This window comes from Schistocerca americana, chromosome 9, assembly GCF_021461395.2.
Source record: "Schistocerca americana isolate TAMUIC-IGC-003095 chromosome 9, iqSchAmer2.1, whole genome shotgun sequence".
Taxonomy (NCBI): domain Eukaryota; kingdom Metazoa; phylum Arthropoda; class Insecta; order Orthoptera; family Acrididae; genus Schistocerca; species Schistocerca americana.
Genome location: NC_060127.1, coordinates 141,090,527 through 141,117,487, shown reverse-complemented (window position 1 = coordinate 141,117,487; position 26,961 = coordinate 141,090,527). Strand labels below are relative to the sequence as shown.

Sequence of the window (26,961 nt, the reverse complement as noted above, 5' to 3'; positions counted from 1 at the left end):
ATGTGGACATATTATACGTGAAAACAAAGTTGACACTTGGTGCAGTGGCTGATAGGAGTGACCGTAAAGGCATTTCCCACTTACAGTTGGAACCATCAGCCACCACTCTGCATGTCAACTTCGTTTGAGTGAATATTACCTTTACCATATTTTTCAACCACACCATCGTCTGATGTTATTGGGTTACCTCTGCCGACAGTATCTAACTACCACTGTGAATACAGTCTTTTACAGCAAATTCCATGTGCCTCATGAACGTATTTTCATATCGTGGCCTATAGCATGGCTACCATTCTTGCAAATGACAATGATCAATTGCGAGTCCAGGCTGCCTATTTACACATGCTATCGCAGACACTTCTGTAATCTTCCAGGTACATTCAGTGATATACGTAGATCTGTCCTCAAAGTCGAGTACAGTCGGTAGTAAAGAAGTAAAAAATTAAACGTCATGTCTGATGCTGGAGTATTACTGCATGAATAGTGAAAATGTAGTAAGTGATAAACTTACTTACTTTCATCATTTTATGGGGGATATCAGCAAGAACAAATTTTGTAAAGATTTGAAATTATGTGTAAAGTTCGTTGGAAATCGCTAAGAGCTCTCATTGTCAAATACTGAATGAATAAAGGCCAGGTGTTTGCACACCATCAGTTACACTGCCTCAAGCTGTTTAGTTGCTTTGGAGGAGGGGACCAAACAGCAAATCATCTGTCCCACTGGATTGGGGAAGGATGCCGACCGTGTCCTTTCAAACCAACTGTCCCGGCATTTGCCTCAAGCGATTTAGGGAAATCACAGAAAACCTAAATCAAGATGGCCGGATGTCAATTTGAACCGTTGTCCTCCCGAATGCAAGTCCAGAGTTCTAACAACTGTGCTACCTCACTTGGTGCCTGAAGGCAAACACACACTTTCTACCAGGAAATCTTGTCTTTGGGTTAAACTTTTAACATAAGAATTTACCTCTTTAACGATTTGATTATGGCAGCATTTAAAATTTTTAAATTCGCCCAATTATTACGCGAAATAAAAATCAAATATTTGTTGCCCCAGAAAGTCATTACGTATGCAATCTGCAATTAGTGGCCAATTCCAAGACTGTCGATTTATAATAAAGATTAATCGCTGTTTCTGTCTACAGATTTTGCAAGACAGCCAACTGATCGAAAGACCAAGCATAACCGATATATCTGAAAATTCACCGCACATTATTTGGGTTGTGTAAACGACCCTAATAACATATTTCATCAAATCTTAACACTTCAAATATTACTATCAGAGCCATCGAAACATTCACAAATTAAAATTTATGGAGAATTCCATTGCCACTCAACCTCTGAGCACCATGATATAGGTGAAGGTGTTGGTAAATTAACCGTATATAAATTGACTCTCACTTCACGGGGCCACCGACCACAGGCAATTAAATTATGTTGACTTCATTTATGACCTACATCAAGACATGGAATCACACAAACCAAAGAATGTTATTTTAACGATTGCCATCATCATTCTTGAAATAATTCACTTACATACCATAATCACGGAATTACCAAATGGCCACATTGTGCAGCCGACGTCCTGTTGTGTAGTGGTTCCTATAGATGTTAGGTAATATCAGGTGAGGCAGGCATACGGAGCATATAAAACAAACAGGCAGCAACAACGCATTACACCATACTGTAAAACACGTGCTCACACATAACACCCAAGGCAAAATTTTAATTCTGAGCAACTGACGTGAAACACAATAGCCTACAACTATAATGATACATAATTCTTGACACGAAAGCAGCACTTTTAGTTTGTTAGTTTGCACTTGGCTAAAGTAAGTACAACATCTGTTGACAACTCACCCCTGCCCGTATGAGGCGAGGGAGGTGAAGTAAAGTAACATGAAACAAACAAAAAGTGAATACTATTCCTGTGGGGCTACAGTGTGGATTATACAACAGTCTGGCTTGAAGCAGCATAATCGGTTGATGAACACAAGAAATAGTGAAATTTTAGTCTTTTACTATCATTTTGTTCACATTCTGGAAATACTTGGAATTGATCAGATAAAGATATATTTATTTTAAGAGTTCTAAAGTCATTTCGGTTTTTCCTGCTGGAAAATGCAAGTCAGAAGCCTCCAAGCTCTCATTATCTTTTCCTCGTGCCCACATATTATAGAGGGGTGGACAAAACCACAGAAACATCACGAGAAATGTATTTCACCACGAATGGCACCTGTGCAATTTGTGCAATACATTGCAAGTGTCAGGCGTGGTAAGAACAGTTTTCTGTGTAGGTGTGAGTGTATTATGACAGAGATAACTGGATACAAATGTAGGCAAATTGTTAGTGCTCATATGGTGAGATGTGGGCATTTCCATGACCAATGTAGCCCAAGTTTTTGATGTTGCAAGAGGTCCCATATCGAGGATTTGCACAACATACAGGGAATGTGGAAAAACTTCATCCACTAAGTCACATTGCTGTGTGTGTGTGTGCGTGTGTGTGTGTGTGTGTGTGTGTGTGTGTGGGCGTGTGTGTGTGGGCGTGTGTGTGTGGGCGTGTGTGTGTGTGTGTGTGTGTGTGTGTGTGTGTGTGTGTGCGTGTGTGTGTGTGTGTGGGCGTGTGCGTGTGCGTGTGTGTGTGAGAGAGAGAGAGAGAGAGAGAGAGAGAGAGAGAGAGAGAGAGAGAGAGAGAGAGAGAGAGAGAGAGACTGACTGTGATAGATGCTCAATGAATGTGAAAACGTAAGAGGATGACCATTGCATATGTCACTGTAGAATGTCACACTCATGAACCCGTTCATCACTAAGACAACACAAGCTAGGATTTTCATGGTGAGCTGGAATTCCAAAACCAGTGATACAAATGCCTGAATCTATAAAACCTGGACTGCAGAACAATGGAAGAAAGTCATTTTGGCAGGTGAGTCTTTTTTCACACTGTTTCCAACTTCTGGCTGAGTTTACATTCTAAGAGTGAAACACGGTTCAGTGATGATTTGGGCAGCATATCATGGTCATGTGTAGACCCCAAGGTTACAGTACTATCATTATTTGACTATTTTGGCTGATCACGTGCATTCCAGGGTACACTATTTGTGTGCATTCCAGTGTACACTATTTGTCTCCCATTGGCGATGCTGTGTCCTGGGACGGCAGGGCCCCTATTCACACAGTCCACTTTCCTGAGGACAGGTTTTGTGAGCACCAGGATGATTTGCCACATTTCCCTGGCTACCACAGCTAACTCTCAATATTATTGAAGAAAAAGACGCGTGATCGCTATCCACCTCAAACATCGCTACTAGCACTTCCCGTTATTTTGCACTAAGAATGGTATAATGTTCCTCGGAAAACTGTACAGGACCTGTATTTACCCATTCAGATACAGCAAAGCGTTTTGAAAGTCAATGCTTTTCCTACACTGTATTAGGTGGGTAATGTGCTGTTAGCATGTTTTTGTCCACCCTTTCTATTTTCAATGAGTCATATTGGAGGTAATACATGGTTCAGTCACATTGATGTGACCACCACCTAAGTTCGACATCAACATGCAATAACTACTCATAGATGGCTGGTGACAGCAGTAGCAATGGAGGGTGCACAAAACGTGTTAATGGGACACAGAAATCAGAGCAGCCATTGTTGTAATGAGTAAATTGCTCTGTCAATGTGAACAACTTCCACATGAATTGCTTTTTCAGGTCAAGTGTAGGTGGTTTAAGATCATTTACATGTGACTTGAGGTAACGCCACAAAAAGTAATTGCACACGGATGGGTCTGGGGAAAGAGGAGGCCAACTAATGTTACCAAACCGGGAAATGGCGTGACCACGAAAAACAGCCCAAATAACTTTCACTGACATTCTTGCTGTGTCAGCTGTGAGCCCCTTCTGCTGAAACCAGACTCACCGGATAGGAATACATTTTCCTCTTAGTTTAGGTAGGAAGAATTCAGTGATCATCCGGCTATAATATTCTGAGGTTACAGTTACAGTGTTCCCGTTGCCTTGGAAAAAGTATGGATCAGTAACATTTGTATCAGTTACAGCACACCGGTCAGTCACCTTGGGACTATTTAATGGTCTCTCGTGCGTTGGGCACATAGTGAGCCAGCTGGACCAGAACTATGCGGCCGAAGTGCGGGATATAATCACCACCCCGCCGATGCAGTCAAGCTACAAACGGCTCAAGGAAGAGCTGATCCGGCGGATTTCGTCATCAGAGGAATAGCGAGTGCACCAACTGCTGCGGCAAGAGGAATGCGGCGATCGGAGGCCCTCGCAGTTCCTGCGCCACTTGCGGAGCCTCGTGCAGTCCGATGTGGTGCCAGATTCGCTGTTACGCACTATCTGGGTGCGCAGCCTCCCAGCTCAGGTGCAGGCAGTGATAGCCGCACAGACGGAGATGCAGCTGGACGCCGTCGCTAACTTGGCCGACAGGGTGCTCGACGCGCTGACAACGGCGCCTAGCACCGCAGCTGCGGCAGCTTACGACTCCGTCCCCCCACCTCCGTGGCGGCAAGCGCCTCCCGCACCCGCATCGGATGCCGACCTGCACCAGCTAGTGCAAAACTTGACCGCACAGGTGGCAGCTCTCTCGACGCAAGTCGACCGGTTGGCACCCTCGCAGCAAGAGGGCAGCATGCGCAGCAGTGGCAGCAGACGGGGTGACAGGCGGCGCGGCTCGCGCAGCCGGCAACGCAGCAACAGCCGCTCCAACGGTACCCCGCAGACATCACAGCACGCACAAAGCGGCAACGAAGCAACCAGGTGCCGTGCTCCTTGCTCGCACCCAAATGCCAGCTGCGACCGGACCTAGGTGCACCCGGCTGCAGTGTGATATCGAAGCGTCTGTTTGTTGCGGAACGGGGGGGCAGGCGTGAGGTACCTCGTTGACACGGGTTCGGACCTCTCAATATTCCCACGTTCTACACTCCTGGAAATGGAAAAAAGAACACATTGACACCAGTGTGTCAGACCCACCATACTTGCTCCGGACACTGCGAGAGGGCTGTACAAGCAATGATCACACGCACGGCACAGCGGACACACCAGGAACCGCGGTGTTGGCCGTCGAATGGCGCTAGCTGCGCAGCATTTGTGCACCGCCACCGTCAGTGTCAGCCAGTTTGCCGTGGCATACGGAGCTCCATCGCAGTCTTTAACACTGGTAGCATGCCGCGACAGCGTGGACGTGAACCGTATGTGCAGTTGACGGTCTTTGAGCGAGGGCGTATAGTGGGCATGCGGGCTGGCCGCGGTGGTCTAGCGGTTCTGGCGCTGCAGTCCGGAACCGCGGGACTGCTACGATCGCAGGTTCGAATCCTGCCTCGGGCATGGGTGTGTGTGATGTCCTTAGGTTAGTTAGGTTTAAGTAGTTCTAAGTTCTAGGGGACTGATGACCTGAGATGTTGAGTCCCATAGTGCTCAGAGCCATTTGAACCATTTGGGCATGCGGGAGGCCGGGTGGACGTACCGCCGAATTGCTCAACACGTGGGGCGTGAGGTCTCCACAGTACATCGATGTTGTCACCAGTGGTCGGCGGAAGGTGCACGTGCCCGTCGACCAGGAACCGGACCGCAGCGACGCACGGATACACGCCAAGACCGTAGGATCCTATGCAGTGCCGTAGGGGACCGCACTGCCACTTCCTAGCAAATTAGGGACACTGTTGCTCCTGGAGTATCGGCGAGGACCATTCGCAACCGTCTCCATGAAGCTGGGCTACGGTCCCGCACACCGTTAGGCCGTCTTCCGCTCACGCCCCAACATCGTGCAGCTCGCCTCCAGTGGTGTCGCGACAAGCATGAATGGAGGGACGAATGGAGACGCGTCGTCTTCAGCGATGAGAGTCGCTTCTGCCTTGGTGCCAATGATGGTCGTATGCGTGTTTGGCGCCATGCAGGTGAGCGCCACAATCAGGACTGCATACGACCGAGGCACACAGGGCCAGCACCCGGCATCATGGTGTGGGGAGCGATCTCCCACACTGGCCGTACACCACTGGTGATCGTCGAGGTGACACTGAATAGTGCACGGTACATCCAAACCGTCATCGAACCCATCGTTCTACCATTCCTAGACCGGCAAGGGAACTTGATGTTCCAACAGGACAATGCACGTCCGCATGTATCCCGTGCCACCCAACGTGCTCTAGAAGGTGTAAGTCAACAACCCTGGCCAGCAAGATCTCCAGATCTGTCCCCCACTGAGCATGTTTGGGACTGGATGAAGCGTCGTCTCACGCGGTCTGCACGTCCAGCACGAACGCTGGTCCAACTGAGGCGCCAGGTGGAAATGGCATGGTAAGCCGTTCCACAGGACTACATCCAGCATCTCTACGATCGTCTCCATGGGAGAATAGCAGCCTGCATTGCTGCGAAAGGTGGATATACACTGTACTAGTGCCGACATTGTGCATGCTCTGTTGCCTGTGTCTATGTGCCTGTGGTTCTGTCAGTGTGATCATGTGATGTATCTGACCCCAGGAATGTGTCAATAAAGTTTCCCCTTCCTGGGACAATGAATTCACGGTGTTCTTATTTCAATTTCCAGGTGTGTATGTTACGAGACCGCAGGCAGGCCGAGGCACTCTGCCTTACAACAGCGAACAATTCCACTATTAAAACTTACGGCACACACAGCCGCAATATAGATCTAGGCCTATGGCGCACGTTCTCGTGGACTTTTACCGTGGCCGACGTCAATGAGCCAATCCTGGGCGCAGACTTTCTCGGCCACTACGGGCTACTAGCCGAAATCGCAAACAGCCAGCTCATCGACGCCACAGCTAATTTAAAGATAGCGGGACAGTGCCGGCAGGCTGCATACTACAATGTCAAACCTGTGAAGTGCCCCGGACCGTACGCTGACATTCTGGAACAATTCCCCGACCTCACCCGCCCAGCCAGTGCACCGAGAGACATCAAACATTCGACGGTGCAGCACATAATAAGCACACCCGGACCCCCCACATCGTGTCGCCCACGTCGACTCGCGCCGGACACACTCGCAGCAGCAAAGGCAGAGTTCAAGGCCATGCTGCAGCAAGGCATCGTGCGAGCATCGAGCAGCCCATGGTCATCGGCGTTGCATTTAGTGCCCAAAAAAGACAATTCGTGGCGCCCCTGTGGGGACTATCGCGCCCTTAATTCGCGAACGGTGCCGGACCGATACCCAGTCCCACACCTTCAAGACTTCAGCTATGCCCTGGCGGGCTGCGCGGTGTTCAGCAAGATTGACTGCGCAAAGGCGTACACCCAAATTCCGGTGGCGCCCGAAGACATCGAAAAAACACCCATCGTAACGCCCTTTGGGCTTTTCGAAAGCCTGTTTATGACTTTCGGTCTTCGGAATGCTGCCCAGACTTGGCAGCGGTTCCTGGACGGCGTCTTGCGAGGCTCGCCATTTTGCTTCGCGTACCTCGACAACATCCTGGTGTATTCCAAGTCGCCCAAACTCCACTGCAGTTACTTAACGACCGTCTTTCAGCGCCTGAGTGAAGCCGACTTCGTCATTAACCCCGCTAAATGCGAGTTCAGCGTAACGGAAATTGAGTTCCTCGGCCATTTAATTATGCCCACCGGATCGACACCGCTACCGGAGAAAGTGAAGGCAATACTGAACATGCCGCATCTGCAGACGCACAAAGAATTACGACGTTACCTCGGCATGTTGAACTTTTATCGTCGACACCTGCCCAACGCCGCAGCCGTACAAGAGCCGCTGACTAACGCGTTACAAGGTCCTACCTCAAAAGGAAAGACCCTCGTGAATTGGACAGACGCAATGGAGCAGACCTTCACGGACTCAAAAAGGAATCTCGTGGAAGCGACGCTGCTCGCGCACCCGGTACATGACGCGGACTTAGCTGTAGTCGTGGATGCCAGCCAGGCCGGCATCGGCGCGGCGTTACAATAGCGCGTTGGCGGGAGTTGGCAGCCTCTCGGTTTTTTCTCTAAAAAGCTTTCTGATTCGCAATGTGCTTGGAGCGCTTATGACCGAGAGTTGCTTGCAGTGTACGCGGCGGTGAAATACTTCTGACCGTCTATAGAAGCCTGACAATTCGGCATTTTCACAACCACAAACCCATTACACACACATTCAAGAACAACCACATTAAGTGTTCACCGCGCCAACTCCAGCAGTTAGAGTACGTGTCGCAATTCACGACTGACATTCGACACATTTCGGGGATAGACAATATCGTCACCGATTGTTTGTCCCGAGCGTGTGATGTTATTTCACCCCCTGTGAACTTTGAGGACGTGGCCCAAGTACAGGAGAGTGACGAAGAACTGCACCGCTTCCGTCACGACACTTCCAGCGGCCTGCAACTGGAGCTGGTGCCTGTCCCCGGCTCTGCACGGAAGATTTGGCGTGACACCTCAACCGGCAGGCACCGACCATTCCTCCCGGAGAAATTCCGGCGCAGTGCCTTCGACCGTGTCCACGGACTGTCACACCCCGGCACCAACACCACTGCGACGCTCGTGGCTGCGCGTTTCGTCTAGCCTGGGCTTCGGAAGGACTGTCGCGAATGGGCGCGCACTTGCACCGCATGTCAGCGCGCCAAAGTCGGGAGGCACACCCACGCACCCGTGGGCACCTTCCCGGACGCGACACGCCGATTTGCGCACGTCCACGTGGACGTCGTCAGCCCGCTTCCTCACTCACATGGCAAGCGGTACCTCCTAACTATGGTGGACCGCTTCACTCGCTGGCCGGATGCAACGCCCGTCGCGGACGTCACAGCCGAGACCGTCGCCACCGCATTCGTCGACACTTGATCGCGTACGCCAGTTTCACTGCGCGTTGTTCACGCATGTCGCCAGACTGTGTGGCACCCGGTTACACAGGACAACCAGCTACCATCCAGCATCGAATGGCATGGTCGAATGGTTCCACAGGACTCTCAAAGCTGCTCTAACCTGCCACGACACCTCATGGCCAGAGGCACTTCCACTGGTGCTGCTCGGCCTGCGAGTCACGCTGAAGGAGGAGATCGGTGTGTCACCTGCCGACCTCGTTTACGGGCAATCTCTGACAATCCCGGACGATTTTGTCGAAGATGTAAGACTCCCACGTGACGCCGTGGCACCCCACTCTGGCAGAACGTCTGCGCAGTCACATGGCCGGCCTCCGAGCGCACGCACCGACATGGCACGGCACCGGGAAGATATTCGTCCACGCCAACCTGCAGCACTGCACGCACGTCATGTTGCGTACCGACGCAGTACGGCCACCTCTCCGACTGCCCTACAGTGGACCGCACCGCGTGATCGCCCGAGGAGACAAAAAGCTGGTCCTCGAGTGCAACGGAAAGCCGTCGACAGTGTCAGTCGACCGCGTCAAACCAGCCTACGTCTTGCACGCTCCATCAGCCACGCATTTCTTCGACCCGGCAGAAGATCTGATCACGGACGACACTCCCTCTGCCAGCGGTCAGACGGAACCTGCACCCGGAGCCACCGGTGACGCACAGATGCAGCCTGCTGTCATCGCGCCGCCACGTGCGCCTCCCACCTCCACGCCCAGGCAGCTGGCACGGCCGCCCGGACTGCGCCTACCACAGGCGCACCGGTCGCCCCCACCACAGCCGCCAGTGGACTACGTCACGCGCACCAGCCGCCGCGTCCGATTCAAATGGCCGTGCTGCGTCACCAGTGCACCACGACGCCCAAACCGGCAATCACGCGCCCGAGCCGCCGAACGCTGTCAGAATTCGGCGCCCACGAGCCGCCGTCTGCTGTAGAGACCCGACCTCCAGCTGTAAGTGCCTTCGGCCGGTAACTCCAGTCGAGCCCCGGACACCGTCTCCTGCGTTCGTCACAGCTCCTGGACCCGCGTTCGCGTCGTTTGCCCCCGCCGCGTCGGGCGTTGAGGCCGGATTGGCATCCGTGCCAGCTTACCACATTTGCTTCTCCGTCGAGCTCCGGACATCGCGCTCCACACCGCCCGGCTTGTCCGTAGCAGCTCCCGGACCCGCGTTCGAGTTCCGAGGGTACCGCACTCGCGTAAGCACCTTCGAGACATCACCACCAATGACCTGCAACGCGCGCCTTCATGCACATCGCTACGGACAGTCGCAGCCAGTGCCTGCTGTCGCTGTCACTAGCCGCCAGCGCGAGGACACGCCCACCGCACGCTCGCCGGTCCGGCGCGCTGACGTCACGGGCCGCCGCCCTTCCGATGCCAACCGACCCCCACCAAAGCTGCCGCACTGCCATCACGCAGCGCGCGAACTTTAAACACACGCGCGCCACCGAACCATCGCCGCGTTTTCGCAGCTATGGAGCTCCGCTCTCCAAGGAGGGATCTGTGTGGCAGCAGCACCGTCCAACGCACGAAGGGCTGAACTACGGCACTGCCGACACAAGTAGGGGCAGCTGTACCGTTAAGCAGAATTTTGGCAACGGTGCGTCGCACACCGGACCGCACGGGAATGAAGCAGGTGAGCAGTGCGAGCTAGTGAACGCGACGCGACACACGTCTCCCCAGTTCTTCCGCCGCGGACCACGTGCGTCGAGTCAACGTGACTCTGCCGTAAATGCGTACGCGCGGTCGTAAACGCAGTCACCGTCTTTCGCTTCTTCGCGGACGTTACGGTGCCTCCGGTCGCGCCAGGAGCAGAACATTCTGTGACGCGGCCTTTTGTCTCACTCGGTCCACGCGGTCGCGCCACAGCTCGTCACTGGAGTGTACACCCTCCGGGATCGGTGACCGAGCCATGCCCCCAGTGCAACGCGCCTGTATAGACGGACATTAGCGAAGTATATTATTTGTCATTTATTGTAACAGTAGGAAAAATAAATGTGTCCTGTCCCGAAACTGCTCTAGTCGTTTATTGCCACAAAGCCTCTCCCTTGAGCATAGTGCGTGGGCGCGGCGATAAAGCCGGTTCACTGCACATGAGCGACTGTAAGCGGAGATACAACACGTTCCCGCTTCAACCTCGGTGCGTTAATGGAAATGCTGAAACAACAGTTTGACGCAGTAAATGAGACTATAAAAACACAGAATGAGACTGTTAACGCCCGATTAGATGCTGTGAGCGAATCAGTAAAAACACAGGTAGGCACAATCAAAACAGATCTGCATGAAGAAAGTACGGCTGAATTAAATACCCATTTGGGTGAGGTGCAAACTAAGATCAGTGATCAAATTCAGAAAATGCAGAAAGAGGTGAAAAGTGAAATAGCTGAAGTATCTGGAACATTAAACACAAAAATTCAGGCAGCTACCAAAGAAATAAACTCAGTTAGAAATGCGGTATCTGACATTGAAGGTGTAGCAGAGGATCTGTCGAGGCAGATAGACTCAATCAATATAGAAGAACAGGTTAAGAGCACTGTGAAAGCACACGCGGAGGCATTGTCGGAACACTACGGTGAATGGATAAAGGGTAAAGATATTTTTATCGAAAAGGAGGTCAGGGAGGAGCTTAGAGAGACTGTCAAGGATGCAACATATGAAATCTTAGCTGCTCCTGGTAAGTCGGGAGACACAGTGGTTTCTGAATTGGGACAGATTCGAAGGACACTTACACAGGATCTTCCTCAGTGGAAGCAGCAAGTAGTGGATGAAGTCAGAATTCTGAGAAACTGAGTAGAAAATCCGCACAAGCATACACAAGCTATAGGGAACAACTCTTTAGACGGTGACGAATGTCAGTCAACTCCTTATGGTTCACCACCTGATTACATGCAAAACAACAGTCCTGTTGAGCCCCTTTCACATTTTTTACTATCGCATATACGAAAAGAGCCGCGAAATATCTGTTAATAATGCTGTGCTTTGCTTTTCTTTATCATAATTACCCTTTAGCGGAATAGAATGTATATATGGAAGTCTTATTGTTCTGTATCTGGCCTACAATTTAAGGAACGATTTTTCGTAACTGCAACTCATGCTAAGAATCAATATATCTTCCCTACTTCATAGTGATTAAAAGTTGAAATTACTTTGTTATGAGCACTGATGTTACAGTCCGTGTGATCGTTCAAAAACACAAGTTCGCAGTGGATTTTATTTCTCGTTAAAATGCTATTTCATACCACGACTAGCCCAAGAACATGAGACTCTCATTAAAAAATACGTTGTCACTATAAAGTTTTCCAGATCAGAACGGAGCACAGCAAGATTCCTATCAGATTCTGAAGGTACAGTAAATTATTTGCACTGTAAATTATATCCTATCAGCAGCCCGCGTCAATCTGCAACACATCATAAAATCTGCTGATCTTCACTGCCAGTCTGGGAGCTAAAAGAAATAATATTATTTTACTATTATTTTACCGCTTCCTTGCGGTATGCTCGACTATATTGTAAGTCGTTTAAATACGCCGTGGCAGCGGCTCTTCGTTCTCCACGCAGCTCAGCACCACAGATAATATTTATATAACTGAAAAATGTCTCAACAGGATGGGATAATATGCAAGCAAGCTTAACAATAAATAATACAAGTTTTCATTTAAACAACTCTATTAAAACCTTTAAATATCTCAGTGATTACAGACCTTTGTGAATTCACACGTAATGGCGTACATTGCTTAGTCTCGACAAAAGAATGCTACACTAGCGTTCGCTACTACGACACAGGATATCTTACTCGTTCGACTCCCAGATGAAGAAGACAAAGAAATTGCTATTCGTCACGTATTATATACTAGTTACTTATTTTAATCTTTGTTCGACATTTATCGTCTGTGGCGGTTTCATTACTCGCCGACGCAGATATTCTCAAAAATAAATAATAAAAAAAATACATAATTTTATACAATAACACAATATGATACATATAATTTTCTCGTTACTACATAATATGTTGTTTTTGTTTCTTACTAGACGTTACACCCCGAGAGGGGAAAATAAATAATCCGCCCACATATGTGAGTTTAATGCAAGAGGAAAGTGTGATTAAGCATCGCACTTTTCCTGTTTTTCATCCGCAGAAGCGAGAAATACACCTCATCGTGTTCCTAAAGAATTTTTCCGGCATATTTCCCAGGAGCTGGACAAACAGACAGCGTATTCAGTTCGTCACTGCCTTTATTTCCGGTGATGCAGCATTATGGGGAACAGAAATGGTAGACACGTGTACGAATTATAAAGAGTTTGAGAAAATGTTCTTGGCAAAATTTTGGAGTAATGGGGTACAGCAGAGATTAAGGAAGGAGGTGTATAGTGCGGAAATTTTCAATGAGAAGCATGGAAGTCTCCGGCGATACTTTGAGAAGTATCTAGCAAAAATTAAATTCTGGGATTCTCCGATTTCTTCCAAAGACGTAATAATGATTCTCAAAACTAAACTCCCTGTGCCAATTAGAGAGAAACTAGTAAATGTGTCCGAAGAAGACACGGATGTATTCCTTTCTGTGCTGGATTCCTTAGATTTAATTAGCGAGGATGTGCGTTCCAAAGTTGGCAGTGGCAAATTCTTCCCTGGCAGCCAGCAGAATGCAACGCACGCGGACAACAATGCACCGAAGGAGAGAGCGAGCTACTGTGATCGCTGGTACCGACCTGCCAGCCGTTACGAAAACACAAACGGCAATAATTTTTAACAGAAGCAGAAAACCAATTACAGTAATCAGCAGAGATACCACCCAATTTACAACCACCAGGTACAACATCAGTACGGAAACCCACCCATTAATTCTGCGCCTGAGCAGTATGGAAATTCTCCACAAACGATTGGTAATTTTTCAAATGGGCCAGCGTACAATCAAAGTTATAGGTCGAAAAACAGCAAGTGGCAGGGGCAAGGCGGAGGCCACCCAACACAACATCAAAACAACTTTTCCCGGGATAGAGGACCGCAGAACAATTTTCAAACAACACCAAATGCGATCTTTCCTTCACAAGGAAATGGTTTTGCCGGTAACCAAAAGATCGGGCGACAGCAGCCGTCTCAAGTATTCTATTCACAAGTGAATGCACCCAGTGGATTTTACCCCTTTACACCGGCATTTGTACCACATGACCAGCACCATATGAAACGGAACAAACACTTAAGGCTATGAACGACAAACAGAATAAACATCCTGCGGAAAATTAGAGGCAGCGCCTTTCAGCCTCCAAGAGGTCGCTGCGGATTTTGAGTGGGGGCACTAACGAATACTCTGATTCTGAGTATGTTAATGCGATACGGTAGGACCATGAGACCGACTTACAAGATGACCTTGCACCTGACAAAGAAGCTCAAGACATTAACAACATTTATGATGAACAGGTCCAGGCTTCGATTAAGATTTCTATTGCCAACATTCCTTTCACAGCCGTTGTTGATACATGAGCAAACATCAATGTCATGTCACCATGTCTCTTCAGACAGGTGTCTTCTGTTTCAAAAGTTTTATCATTGCCGATTCGGGGCTGCTTCATATCGGGAGCGATTGGTCCATTGAAACAGAGAGTTAGTTTACAGACACAGCCTCAACTGCAGATAGAATCTGTTTCGGTTTCTTGCCTCTTGCGTACTGGAAATTTCCTTGTGTGAACTGTTAATGATAAGTATTGTGTTGAACAGCGCACGGACTTCATGGTAACGGCTACTACATGTAAACTTTAAGTATTAAATGTTAAGTATGGAAAAATTGTTTATAGTGATGGACATGAACTGATATTTCTTCAACATGCTGAAGCGGGAAATTCAGGTTGCAGAAAGAATTTCAATTTAAGTTAGTATACAGAAAAAAGTGCTTGCGAGGTGATTGCCGGGAGCTATATAAATATGTACAGGTGAGAAATGGAGGAGGGTGCGTAAATAAGCACTTCTCTCAAGGTACAAGAAGATTTATAGATTTATTTTTAGTAATGTAAGTACTTGAAGTTCTGTTGTAAAAGTCCCAATTACCTGCTTAAAAAAAATACATGTTCAAAACGTCCAGACAGTGGACAGGAGTGGAGGAAATATCTTAGCTTAAAGTTCAGTTGCAGCGTACTGTTAAATGAGAAAACAAATGGTAGCCCACATGTGTTCACGCAAGGAGACAATAAGCTGTAGTAAACTAAGTTAGGTGAAATACAGTAAAAAAAAATAGGCAAACCATGAAGCATCAATAATGTAGCGTAAGTACTCCACGAGGCCATTAATTGCTATGAAAGTAAACTGTTTTCCTGTGATCTGAGCCCAATCTAAAGAGTATATGAGGAATGTTAGCTGAGGAATTTATTTCAGTAGAATCAAGGTACTAAATAACCACATAGCAAGCCCCCTATATCATAAATAAGCCCAAGTAAAGATCTTCAGAAGTTTTGTAGTGTAATCTAGCGACCATTCAATACCCTAATTGAAAGCTAATCTAAAGAACAAGCAATGCAGTGATGTTTAAACTTAATACTGATTATAATGAGAGTCAGATGTAGAAGTAGCAAAGCATGCTGTAATGAAATAGGTTAAAATTTATATATGTGCCTATGTTTATTATGATAATTTTATTTACATGCAGATTTTATTGTAAAAATGTCTCCTAAGAGACTCCTCTTATGAAATCCATTTTCCTTGTGCCCGTTCCTTTTGATCCTGGTTCATTAACCTAGACCAAGCGTCGACTTGTAAAAGGCACGTGTGCTTGCAGGCAAAGCAGTGCTTATGAGAAATGAGACAAGTAGTGCGATGAACTTCGCTAGCTTTGGTAATTTTTTTTTTATTTTTTTCTTATTTTTTTTTTTATGGACAGGTTGCGTAAACCCAGTGAAATGTGGATAATTCCATTCATGCAAAAAATAGTAGACACGCATTACCCTATTTTTTTACAGAGAACGATTGCTGAGTACATGAAGTGAAGAGGGAGACCTATTGTTATCCAGTCTGCCTTCAAATATAAAAATTTTGGCAAGCACAAAGGAAAGCACGAAAGAAAGGGTTCAGCGTTAAATGCGTACTCATTAAGTAGTAGATATGCTACGTGGCAGTAGAAAATGATCTTGGGTGAACTAAAGAATATATGCAACGAGTGTTGCGCAATCTGTAGTTTTCATAATGAGGAGATGAGCCCTTAAAAGGAAGTTTGAAAGAATATTTTTAGGTTCACTAGTGGAAGTAAACCTTGAGATACAAAGGGTCCATTCATAAAGCAGTTGTTCACTAGACTTAACGAAAGCAGTGACCATTAATTGTAAATATTAGCTCGTAAGTGATCTTTTGTAAATAGTAGAATATAAGTCTTTCTGTACCAATGGAGGAAACCTGCAAAATTTGATTGTTTTGTAAATGAACGCTATCGACGAAGGAACTGAGCACGAATGCTGTGTGAAGATGCACACTAAAGTGCGACGTGCATAATAACTGTTCAGTGTGTATTAGTGGCAGTGTCATACTGCAAGTGTAAAAATAAGTCAAGACTACGACAATAGGTGAAACGCAAAGTTCAGTGTTGTTCTAAGTGCAACGACAGCTACAATATTCGTCATCACTTACCTGTGAGCCTCACGGGAGGCAGTTGACAGGGAAGCATGGAGGCAGCTTCAGTGTCCGGCTCCTCCGATGGAAAACGCGCGCGAGGTGTGTGTATCGATGCACTCACGTGTTACTAAGTTCACAAAACAAAAAAGGGCGATCTATGACCAGCAGCTCTGTTACAGCATGAGCGCGAACGGATACTGAGTAGTGGTGGGCAGGAAATCGCGTATCTGTAGTGTGTATAACTGAACACTGGCTGCCTAAAGATGCAATGTCAGTCACAAAACTTGCAGACTTCAATCTTTCTTCACCATTTTCTAGAATTACATCCAGTCATGGAGGGTCATGTATATTTGTTAAAAGTGGCATTGATTATTGTAACAAAATGCATTGAACTGTTAGCTGAAGAGAAAATTTTTGAAGTATCCGCAGTTGAACTCTCTGCATTAAAATTAATAATCATCTGTGTATATAGGAGCCCTGATGGGAACTTAAATGATTTCTGTCACCAACTAGAAGCAGCTTTAAATACTATAAAAAACTTCAACAAAACAGTGATCATATGTGGAGATTTTAATATTGATTTTCAAGAAATCTCAAAAGACCAGCAAAGCTTGATGACCCTACTGGAAACGTATAACATAAAAGCCACCATAGACTCTCCTACCAGAGTTACACCAACAACTAGCTCAACAATTGATCAGATATTAATAAACACAAATGTAAATCACAATTTATGTGCCGGAAATCTTAATACTGGCTTCAGTGATCACTATGCACAGTTTATTGCTTTGCACACCCCAAGTGAAACAACTGAGAAAGAGGAACTTGTAAAAGAAGCAAGGAAATTCACTAACAAACAAATAAACCTTTTTGTACAGAGACTAAGTGAAGAAACTTGGTATGAAGTGCATCCCTGTGAAAATACTAACAAAAAGTTTGAAAAATTCATGGAAATCTTCATGTCATACTTTGAAGCTGCATTTCCATTAAAAAAGCAAAAATGTCAACCTAACTTCAAGAAGAACAAATGGATTACAATAGGTATTAGAATATCTTGTGCAGAGAAAAGAAGATTACACGATATAGCAAAGACACAGAACATGCCTCATGAATTTCATTTGTACCTGAAGAATTACAAGAGGATCCTCAAAAATCTTGTAAGGAAAGCTAAAACAATGGCAAATGACAAATACATTGAAAACTCAAAAAACAAGTCTAAAGCTATATGGGAAGTAATAAAAAATCAAACAAGTGAAACTAAACAATATAAAAATGTGAACTTATGTTATGAAGGACAAATGATTTCTTGCCCAACAGAAATTGCAGGGACCTTCAACAAATATTTTGCAAACGTAAGTGAAGAGTTGGTGAGTGGACTGGAAGAACACAACAAAATATCACCTCCAACATGCAATAGTGTGAGAAATGTGTCTACATCTTTGTTCCTTTCACCCACAAATTCTGAAGAAATTTTATCAGTTATAAAAACCTTGAAAACAGGCTACTCGTGTGGAATTGATGGAATACCAGATGCAATTATTAAAAAATGCTGTCTTGCCTTAGCTGAACCCTTGACACATTTTTGCAACAGCTCACTGGCATTAGGAACCTTCCCTTCATGCTTAAAAACAGCAAAGCTGAAACCACTGTTCAAAAAAGGAAATCCAGAATGTGTTTCAAATTATAGACCAATAGCCCTACTGCCTGTATTTTCTAAAATTTTAGAAAAAGTTTTTTATAAGAGATTGTCTGATTTCCTAAATAAAAATAAGATTCTCTCTCCTTCACAGCATGGCTTCAGGAAAGGCTATTCAACTGAAAGTGCAATATTTGAATTTCTTAATTAAATCTATACTAAACTGGATGCAGGTGAGTTTGTGACAGGCATATGTCTTGATTTATCTAAAGCTTTTGACGTCATTGACCATAGTGCCCTACTGCAGAAGCTTGACCAGTTAGGAATTAGAGGTATATCCAATGAGTGGCTCAAGACATACCTATGTGGTCGCAAACAGGTGGTTGAAGTGCAATATACTGACCATAACAAAATCAGCTACTACTATTCAGGATATGAAAATGTGAAATATGGTGTCCCTCAAGGATCAGTATTAGGACCCATTCTGTTTCTCCTCTATGTCAATGATCTTATGTACAACAAGTATTGCCAAACTACCCTCAAATTTGCAGATGATACAAGCTTCCTTATTAGTGGTAAAACAGAAGAAAAACTTAAAGACTCCGCTATCCAAACAATGAACAGTGTAGAACAGTGGTTCAGCTACAACAAGCTAATTATAAACAAAGAAAAGACAGTAGCACTGAATTTCTATAATGTAAAAGGAAGACACCACCCAAACATAGAAATAGAACTTAGGGACAGAGTTCTTGAAAGTGTTGACAGCACTAAATGTCTGGGACTCTGGCTCCAGAACAACACAAAATGGGCGGTACATATTGAATATTTGCAAAGAAAACTAAGCAAAACCTGTTACATGATACGGATGTTAAAAACTTGTTGCAGCAAAGCCAGCCTGTTAAATGTATACTACTCCTATGTGCATTCTGTAATTAAATATGGCATAATCTTCTGGGGCAATACAACAACAAATATTAAACTTTTCAGGATGCAAAAGAGAATACTAAGAATTATTAAAGGGGTAAACAATACGAAATCGTGCAGACCCATATTCAAAAAACTGTCAGTTCTTCCTCTTCCTTGCATTTTTATCTATGAAACATCAGTTTTCATCAAACAATATATCAATAGACACCCAGATATCTTATTAAAAAATGAAGATATACGTGCACACAATACAAGGCAAAAATCTGACCATGTGAAACGGGTGAGAACATCATTGTGCCAAAAAGGCACACTACATACTGGGATAAAGATTTTCAATAATCTACCTAAACATATTGAATCAATAGGTAAACTCTGTGGTTTTAAGGCTGAAGTAAAGGCATATTTAATTGATCATTGCTTTTACAGTCTGACAGAATATATAAAAGCCAAACAACAAAAATAAAGATGCATTATTAATATTCTAATTTGTATGTTGCCTGTAATGTTTGTTGTATTTATGAATCTGTGCTAAATTACTTCAATATCTAGTCCTTAGGATTGCAATACAAACTGTATTTTATCTTGTAAATACCTAACCATGTCCAATATCCTTGTATATATTCTATACATATAGGATTTGAAGGACTAAATAAATAAATAAACAAATCACAGTGACTGAGAAGTCACAGATATCACAGTAGCAACTTTACAGAATCTAACTGCGATTTCAGTCACAGTTAGCAGTCGCAAGTAGTATTTCACATTCAAAGACGTGAGCCATCTATTGGTCGAATTTAGCACCGCTTTCTGCGATTTCAGTGACAAGTCGCAACTAAGAGTCGCAAGTAGCAACTAGAAAGCGCGGTTAACAGTGCCATCTGTGGGTCAAAGTTCGTACTACGCCCATCTCTGCGATACACTATTGAGTCCAACTGCGATTTCTGTGACAAGTCGCAACTAAGAGTCGCAAGTAGCAACTAAAAAGCGCAGTTAGCACTGCCATCTGTTGAGCAAAGTTCATACTACGCTATTCGCTACCGAGTCAAACTGCGATTTCTGTGACAAATCGCAACTAAGAGTCGCAAGTAGCAACTAAAAAGCGCAGTTAACATACTTTTCCTAGTGTCATCTGTTGACCGACATACGTACTTCGTTATGAGAGCCTTGTGCCTCACGAGATCGATGTGCTGTGTGTGCATATGAAGGGCTTATTTCAATAGTGGTACAAGTCCATTTTTGTTCATTTTGAGATACAGAGTCGTAAAGTTAAATGAGCGCTGAAAAATCTGCAGTTGAGATACCAGAAATATTCAAGCATATGGCTTCTTGCTAGAGATGAACCTTTATTTATGTTTGTTTGGATCATTAATTTCAGAAGCATTATAGACAGAAAAGTGGATGTAATGGACTTGTACCACTATTGAAATAAGCCCTTCATATTATATGACGACATGCGCATTCAGCATCAGTTATGGTTGGTCAAATACTGCTGTGACTCTGAATGTATTATATTAATAAGAAGCAACATTGCCTTTTTTCTCCTGAAAATATCAAGTAACTTAACAAATGTGTTTGATTCAGCTTCCAATATGACAGTTTTGGTTAATACTCCACATGCCTACAGGACTTTGCAATGTTAACACAGCAGAACTCAGACATCTGTGTAAGTGTAGTGAAATGAAAACAGTATTATTGAGTCATATGAATGCCTCACTTTTGTTCCGACACAGTTTAAGACTCGGGAGAAAAGTTTTACACCAGGTGTTCTACATGGCAACTTCACACACAAGAACTTTTTGCCGACACTACTACCACCTACATAAGTAAGCTTTTCCTGTGTTACTTTCAAGTAATGCACTTAAGCTATTCCTGATTTAACTGGAAGATCTGTACTTCCCACTTTCATATCAACAGCCTCAAAATGCATATTGTAGACTTCGGGATATGTTACAGGTCAGTGTCACACCAAGATTGTGGAGAAAGGGGGGGGGGGGGGGGGGGGGGGGGGTGCGGCACGTCGCTATCCAACAAGTGTTTAGCAGTAAGTAAGTGGCGGAAAATTACGGGTATTGGACAGCTTAAACATGTGGAAAATGAGATTTTTATTATTCACTCACTGTATTTAACATTTATTATTCCTTTAAAATCGCACAACAACTTCAATAAAACACAGTTTAATCACTCACACACTTATTTCAATTATTTCACTTTTAAACTGCAAATCCTCTAAGAGCTGTCTTGAATCTTCACGAGTCTCTCTCAACAGCCTTGATTGGATAGATACATACAGCAACCAGTAGTCAGAGTCAGAACTGCGTCTGCAAAAACACAAGGATTATTAAACAATTTTTGCTGTCACTAATTACTAGCAATATAATTGACAGAGTAGATTGCTAATATTTGCTATAATGAATATCACATTTGCAAGAACGATCTCACTGAAGTAATTAAGTCCATCGAAACGCTTAGAAACTAACCTCTCGTCTGACGAAAATGGTCTAAAGACGCAGTGGCAATTTCTTCAGATCTGTCGACAATGATATTTTGAGTTATCACTTTACTGAGTGACTGAAATGTAGTTCAGGTATCTGTGAACATAACAATATGTTAGAATTCATTTTCTAAACACGAACTATTACGGTACTGTACGGCTACTTACATATTAATTACACTATTAATATTTTCACAGTTGCTTCTTTAATACAAAATTAAAGCCAACTGAAGAAAAAAACGTAAAACATACTTACCAATGACAGGTTTGTTGAGATGCAATTTTCTGTGTGGACAGATGTAACTTTTTCATACGGTGGTAAGTCGCAGAAGTCGCAGAAGTTTTCACAGTTGCTTCTTTAATACAAAATTAAAGCTAACTGAAGAAAAAAACGTAAAACATACTTACCAATGACAGGTTTGTTGAGATGCAATTTTCTGTGTGGACAGATGTAACTTTTTCATACGGTGGTAAGTCGCAGAAGTCGCAGAAGTCGCAGAAGTCGCAGTGGCGGAGGGATACACGACCTATGTTCCTTAACTGCGACTCTTAACTGCGACAAATCACAGTTAAAAATAACAGATACTGAAAAGTAGCATTCACAGAAATGAATTATAATCCTGTCTCTTGATGGACAAAGAAAATGAATGTGCACTATAGGAAGACCCTGAACTCCAGACCGGTCCCAATCCTTAACAAATGTATCCAATAGGTTGTAAGTTATACTAATAATTTTCCACTTCTTCTGTTTCATATTGTAAATAAAAACCCGGGAAGCCACTTGAATTCCTGGCACCACAGTGGAAAGGACAGATGTACTGCATGATGAACGCCGTAGACAGCTAGCACAGAAAGTGAAAGCATCACAAAGTGTAGTGCTACGTTATTAAACTGTAATTGAACCACAATGAGTCAACAGAAGCTCAAACATTGTCCACTCTAGTTTAGTGAAAATAAGCACTCACTGTACTCATGTATTAGTTGTTAAGCTCAAGAGAATGTAATTTCTGAATTCTATCCCCTGAAGTGCGAAATGAACGTTCACTTATTGTTATAAGCAAATATGGACCAAACTTAAATATGCACATAAGTGTTAATCTTGGTATTATGGAATGAAGTGACTGAAGAACAAAAAGTGAAAAACTTTGTTTTGAAAAATGAAAATATCTGATATATTTTTTTACAAATGTAATTTCAATTTATGTACTTAGTACGCCAGTAACATTATGTAAATGTCGCACCAAAAATCACGAATATCTCATGAGGACATGAGGATCGAGGTAATCCTCCGGCATTCCCTCTCTCCTCATGGGAGGCGATGTGATATTCGCTATTTTTGGCTTCATTAAAACAGCAAATAGTTAATACTTTCAGCCAGAAGGCAAATACTTGTTTATAAAGAATGATTAACGTATAATAATGCGTCGCATAGTGACGGTGGAATTTCCTAAATAAGGTAATTCGTCGTCTTTGCGCGGCAATATAAACAGAAGAATACGGATAGATATGCGATCCTTCACTATTTTGTTCGCTAGAGAACAAATGAAGCCTTGAGCGCTAAACACTTGTACTGTTTTTCTGAAGTAAGACGGACGCAGATTTGTGGTGGTCTGATCTAATTTTTTACTAAATAAATAAAAACATGTTCCGTCTAAGTTTGAGTGAAGTGTAAAAAGAAGAACTGTTATAACTTATCGTGACGGCGCACGAGTGACTCAAAGAGGACACTGGCTATATAAAAGGGCGCTCAATAGACATGAAACGGACATAAAAATCTACCGTCAATGTAGTACTAAGCTTAAGGTACGATATATGTTTCAGTTATAATAAATATTTGTTCTGAGAATACTGAATCATTTAGCAGTGCTCATTCCTATCATCTCCTCAGTATTATTTTCATTTTAATTATGCATTTTGCTAAGATTACACAGACCAAGATCAGCAGTCCAATGTGCGTGTTACATGGATAAAAAGAAAACTGTTTTATCGTCTTCTTGCATCCACTTTAATACTGAATTTCCCTTTTGTGTGATGTTACAGTTGTTTTTGCGCCCTTAAGAACTTTCTGGTCCCTTAGGAAATTGTTTTCTCATAACAATAACTTCACGACCGGGTATGATCGTATCTACGATCATGAAGTAATTAGAAAGACGATAATGCAATTTCTTAATCAATAGCACGCCAGTTGTGATTGCCTCAAGCCACACGAAACTGCAAGTAAAAACTGTTCACATTTCATTATGCAATATTTTATGACAATGGTCAATCCATGATTATTACGCCAATTGTGATTGATAAAACAGTAAGCAAAATCTCAAACTCCAACTTTTCAATTGAATAACAACATCACTTTTATTTTGTTACATCACAATGTCTCGCATGATTGAAATGGTGACAAAACTCGTGCTGAACTGCAATGGTAGACTCATTATTGCCCACAAAACTATCATAAGCAAACACATGATGCTGCACAGTCCGCAGCTCCGTGACCCAACTAAACAAAATGGCAGGAGCTACCAAATATATGACCACATCAGTCCCACTCTCCTACTACCTGAGCCTGAATACTGCCTGTTCTAAAAACGTACATCCTTTCTGCATCACCAGTTATTAATATTATTTTGCTTTTGTTGGTATGCATCTCATAACCTCCTTTCAAGGCACTACCCATTCTGTTCAACTATTTGAGTGTAACAGCATCCACTCACACTAGACCTGCTACCTGACTGCAGAACACACTCCATATGCCGAGTGCATTTACCAGCGAGATTTTTTGACAGCACTCCACTTCTGCTGAGGGGCTGACTTAGTGACCGAGATTGTCACTTACTGTCAGCTGTTGTGTTTACACCAGTTGTGACAGGCACTGGATTTTGTTTTGTTCTCTGTGTACATTGACATTTTATGAATATTTTATGATGATAATTTGTTGGCAGTTATAGACAGTTCTTGTCAAACTCTTCTCTAGTGGTAACTAGCCTCAGGTCTTATCCATTATCTATTCTGTGTTTATTTGGTTAATAAATGTTTATTCGTTCCTGGAACACCAGAATTTGAAACTCATACAACTGGCTGAGTGTCTCGGCATCGACTATTACAATTGTTCGGGTGCCAGCACGGATTTTATTGACCAATACCTGAGTTATAAGTAACCTCTAGTTGAGACTTGAAAATTGTGTTGAAGAGAAGGGCTGCCACTTGGACATTTTTTTAAGTGGCCATATAGATAATAAAAAAAACATTAACTTCTGATATTGAATAAATAAGCTTTTTCTTTTCTTAAATATTAACATACCGCTCATTTGAAGATGATCCATTTGCTACTGGTCACCCTGCAGCAGGTGAATTTTGGTATTTGGCCAGCAAGATAACTGACACTGCCAGAAGTAAAAAGAGTATACAACACAGACTAGTAACAGCAATAAAAACTTTTCTGGGAAAATAGAAATGTATTAATAGCTAGAATAAGACCAAGGCTTGACTACAGTTAACAGTTTCAAGGGGGTGTAGGGTACACACATACATTTATGAAGAGGAAACCACAGGAGAGACTAACTTGGAGGGCTGTGTAAAACCAGTCTTCAGTCCCACGACTACAACGGTAACTGAAGTAAGCAGACATAATTAATAGTTGTTATGGGAAGTCTGAACTGGCAATGGAGGCTGAAAAGTTTGGAAATCTTTATCTAGATTGTAGTGATATTCTGAAAGCCTGAAGAAACACTGACAGCAGTTCATCATGATAAGGAGGACAAGATCATTAGAGATGGAGCACTACATCATCTACAGCCATTTATAAAAAATAAAATAAAAGCCGAGGCACTCTTGCAGAAATCTGTTCTGGAAACTACAGGATTTTATGAGTTAGGAAAAATTACAGCTTCAATGGTGAGACAGGACTGAAGATTGTTAATCCTTTGAGGTCCTTCATTCATCATAGGGACCCAAACCTTTTTTTCTCTACCAAACTGTACCACAAACACAAACCTGCACATCACTGGCATCAACTTTTACGATTAAATTCATATCATATCATTTGTTGCTTTGAGTAACATCACCTCACAACAAAATGCACAAGGAATAATAAAAATCACAAGTTTTCTTTTAGCGTAACCAACATATGTAGTCAGACACTACTACATACCAAAAACTGGAATCTGCAATCACGGAAAGAAATATTTTCAGCCACACAGTATTAAAAACATTGCATGCCATTCGTAATATTACAAAAACTAATTTTTATTTGTATCAGCAGACCTTCCAGTAACATACATCAATAATTAAATGTAATAATTTAAAACAAAACTGAGACACTCGAGACATGTGCAATTACTAAAATCTTTGTTCACGTATTGTCAGTTGTTTTCCTCTTCTCATTTCCATATTTTGGGCATCCAATGCCCTGTTGAAGCTGACAGTAAGGAAATGGAGGCAGTGGCTGAGTTTTGTAGTCAGGGTCTTTAGAACACGAGTGCAACTTCCGTCAGTGTGTCGATCCCATAGCTATCCCGCTCCATGTGCCGACTGTGTGCAGACCCTGGAAATGGTGTCACTCGTATTCATCGTGACTATCATCTGTGATTTGTGCCCCGAGTGTGCCCTCCACCCTCAGGTCTGGCATCTGGGCACTGATTCTCTCCAGTACGCCCTCGTCTCCGTCACAGTAGTCAATCTCCAGCTCTCTGTTTGCACAAGACAAGAGACACGGTAATTATCAAGAGTTGCCACAGTCAATTTTTATTCTGCGTAATATAAATACACTCATTCAAAGCTTCCATTAGTTAAAGGAGACAAGTCAGATTACTGCTTCTACCAAAATTTTATTCGCGCTGTGGGCAACACGAGGCAGGAAAGCTGCTTATTATTGAGGAATATGTTGTGCTGCATCAAATGTGAGAGCTATCAAAAAAGAAGCTTCACTCGGCTATGAATAAAATACTGGAATAGTTGAATCACATCTATTAAAACCATCCTTAAAACTACACTTTATTTCTCTATACAATCACCATTCAGATTTAAATATTCACCATTTGGCTAACAGATTGCAGTGGCGTTTGGTTTTGTGACTTGTCGTTTGTTTGATGTACAGAGCACAGAAGAGTCGTGAGTTTTGCTATTGCATTTGTCAGTGAACAGCACGTTTTGATTCATTTTATTCTGTGTATACTGAAAGTCTCGGCTACGGAACCAGCTTTACTTTGTTACTAAAGGGGAAGGGGAAAAAACTATGAGTATGCAATAGAGTTACGTATGCATTTTTACCTCTAATTATTACTTAATTACTAATGTCACCATTTGGAGTCATTCATGTGTTAATATGTATGGCGTATACAAAGATGAATTTGTATCATGAGAATGTATTGTTTTTGTTCTTATATAATATTTTGTAGTTTTCATTCTTGCATCATATTTTCTTTATGGGTTAAGCATGGACAACACAAAGCTCTACAGGATAATGAAATTCTTCTTCGGCGCTGTGATGAATCTGAAATA

The 26,961-nt window shown here is 43.6% G+C and overlaps 1 protein-coding gene across 5 annotated transcripts in view; it reads right to left on the bottom strand.

Annotated features, from left to right (window-relative positions):
• Positions 1-23,794: 23,794 nt before the first annotated feature.
• The window catches only part of LOC124551086 (F-box/LRR-repeat protein 17-like), a 72,452-nt gene continuing 69,285 nt past the window's right edge, over positions 23,795-26,961 (bottom strand). For all 5 annotated transcript variants that reach the window (XM_047126016.1, XM_047126014.1, XM_047126015.1 and 2 more), the window contains one exon: positions 23,795-26,150. In XM_047126016.1, the coding sequence (XP_046981972.1) occupies positions 26,018-26,150 (133 nt within the window). In that variant the 3' untranslated portion in view covers positions 23,795-26,017. The remainder of the gene's footprint in view (positions 26,151-26,961) is intronic.